The sequence below is a fragment of the Rhagoletis pomonella genome, unplaced genomic scaffold, assembly GCF_013731165.1.
Source record: "Rhagoletis pomonella isolate Grant_MI unplaced genomic scaffold, Rhpom_1.0 Rhpom_scaffold_00001, whole genome shotgun sequence".
Classification (NCBI taxonomy): Eukaryota; Metazoa; Arthropoda; class Insecta; order Diptera; family Tephritidae; genus Rhagoletis; species Rhagoletis pomonella.
The window spans coordinates 103,307,179-103,308,628 of NW_023458555.1; the positions used below are offsets into that span (position 1 = coordinate 103,307,179).

Consider the following 1,450-nt stretch of genomic DNA (forward strand, 5'->3'; position numbering starts at 1 on the left):
CGCAGTGCGTTTATCTTAAACACCAGGGTGTCGACGAGCCTTTGTTCAATAACTTTTCTTTCTACCTAAGTACATAGTTAGTTATTTGAAATAAATTGGCAGTTATTAACCGACAATAAGTAATTTTTAAGTTTAAATTTTTTTGGATATTTTAATGAAAAATTAATTTGAGCAAACTATTACTTGAAATAAGGCTTAGCAGTAAAAATTAATTTAGTAGCTATAAGTTGTAGTTCAAGGTCTTCAATGAGAATTATAAGAATTATATTTTGAATTTTTACTCACCCAAAATATTATATTAGTGGATAGCAAAAAAAGTGTTCTGATATAAATATATTTTTGGCACGAAAAATCTACGGGATATGAAAAAATCGTAACACAGCGGAAACCAGGGAGTATGTTGTGTATGTGCCCATGGAATGGTTCTCAGTGAAGGAGGTTTTTAGCAAAGACGAGTACCTTGACCTTCAAACGGAGAATACTCCGCTTCTCCCACCGTTGCGTTTCTTTTTTTTAATTTCAGAGTTGTCGAAAGACATCGACTCAGTATATGACCACAGAAATATTAAATATATACGTAGTCTTTTCGAAGATAATAGCGGAGATAGACAGGCTGAGTTAAGTTGAATTAAGTGGCACAAATGCAGATACGATTTTTACTCCTGACAGACAGCACCATTGTGCATAACAAATTTTCTTCTTCTACCTGCGCATTGAGTTATCAGCTGATTTGACAAAAAATTTGAGCTCAAAATGGAAAGGAGAGAAAAAATACGATTAGCAGCTATTTGGTTTGCAAAAAACAATTACTTATTTAAAAAAAACTTAACATTCTTCTCTTAAAATTATTCAACAATATGAAAATAATTAATTCATTGGCAAGCATAGACCTTACCACGATGTTTGAAGCTGGGATTGTTACACTTCCTGATATAAGAGAAAGGCAGCTGTGGAAATTGGTAAGCATATCTTTTATTTCCATTAGTGCAATAAATATGCGATATTCTTTAAAGGATCGCAGCGGCACATTTTGGGAGCGGGATGTTCCTTTAATGGACGAAAATCGTTTCAAAGAAAATTTTCGACTCAATAGAAATGCTTTTCGGAGAATTTGTGAAAAAGTTCGAGGCATCGAAAAGGCGAACACTCATATGAGGCCATGTATTCCACTTCATAAAAGAGTGGCTATCTCACTATTCGCATTGGGATCTGCAGCGGAGTACAGGACTGTTGCAAGTCTTTTCGGAGTAGGACGCAGTACTGTTGGCGAAATTGTTTTGGATTTTTGCCAAGCAGTATGCGAAAATCTATCTGATTGCATTAATTCATATCCTCCAAACCAACACGAAATCAGAAAAGTTGTTGATGGCTTCGCGCAAACTGGGTTTCCTCAATGCTTTGGAGCTGTGGATGGCTGCCACATAGAAGTTCAACCACCAAAAGATGATGC

At 35.5% G+C, this 1,450-nt stretch overlaps 1 protein-coding gene across 1 annotated transcript in view; it reads left to right on the top strand.

Annotated features, from left to right (window-relative positions):
* Positions 1–824: 824 nt before the first annotated feature.
* The window catches only part of LOC118734995, a 1,078-nt gene continuing 452 nt past the window's right edge, over positions 825–1,450 (top strand). The window contains exons 1-2 of the mRNA XM_036464595.1: positions 825–959; positions 1,014–1,448. Of these exons, the coding sequence (XP_036320488.1) occupies positions 858–959; positions 1,014–1,448 (537 nt within the window). The 5' untranslated portion in view covers positions 825–857. The remainder of the gene's footprint in view (positions 960–1,013; positions 1,449–1,450) is intronic.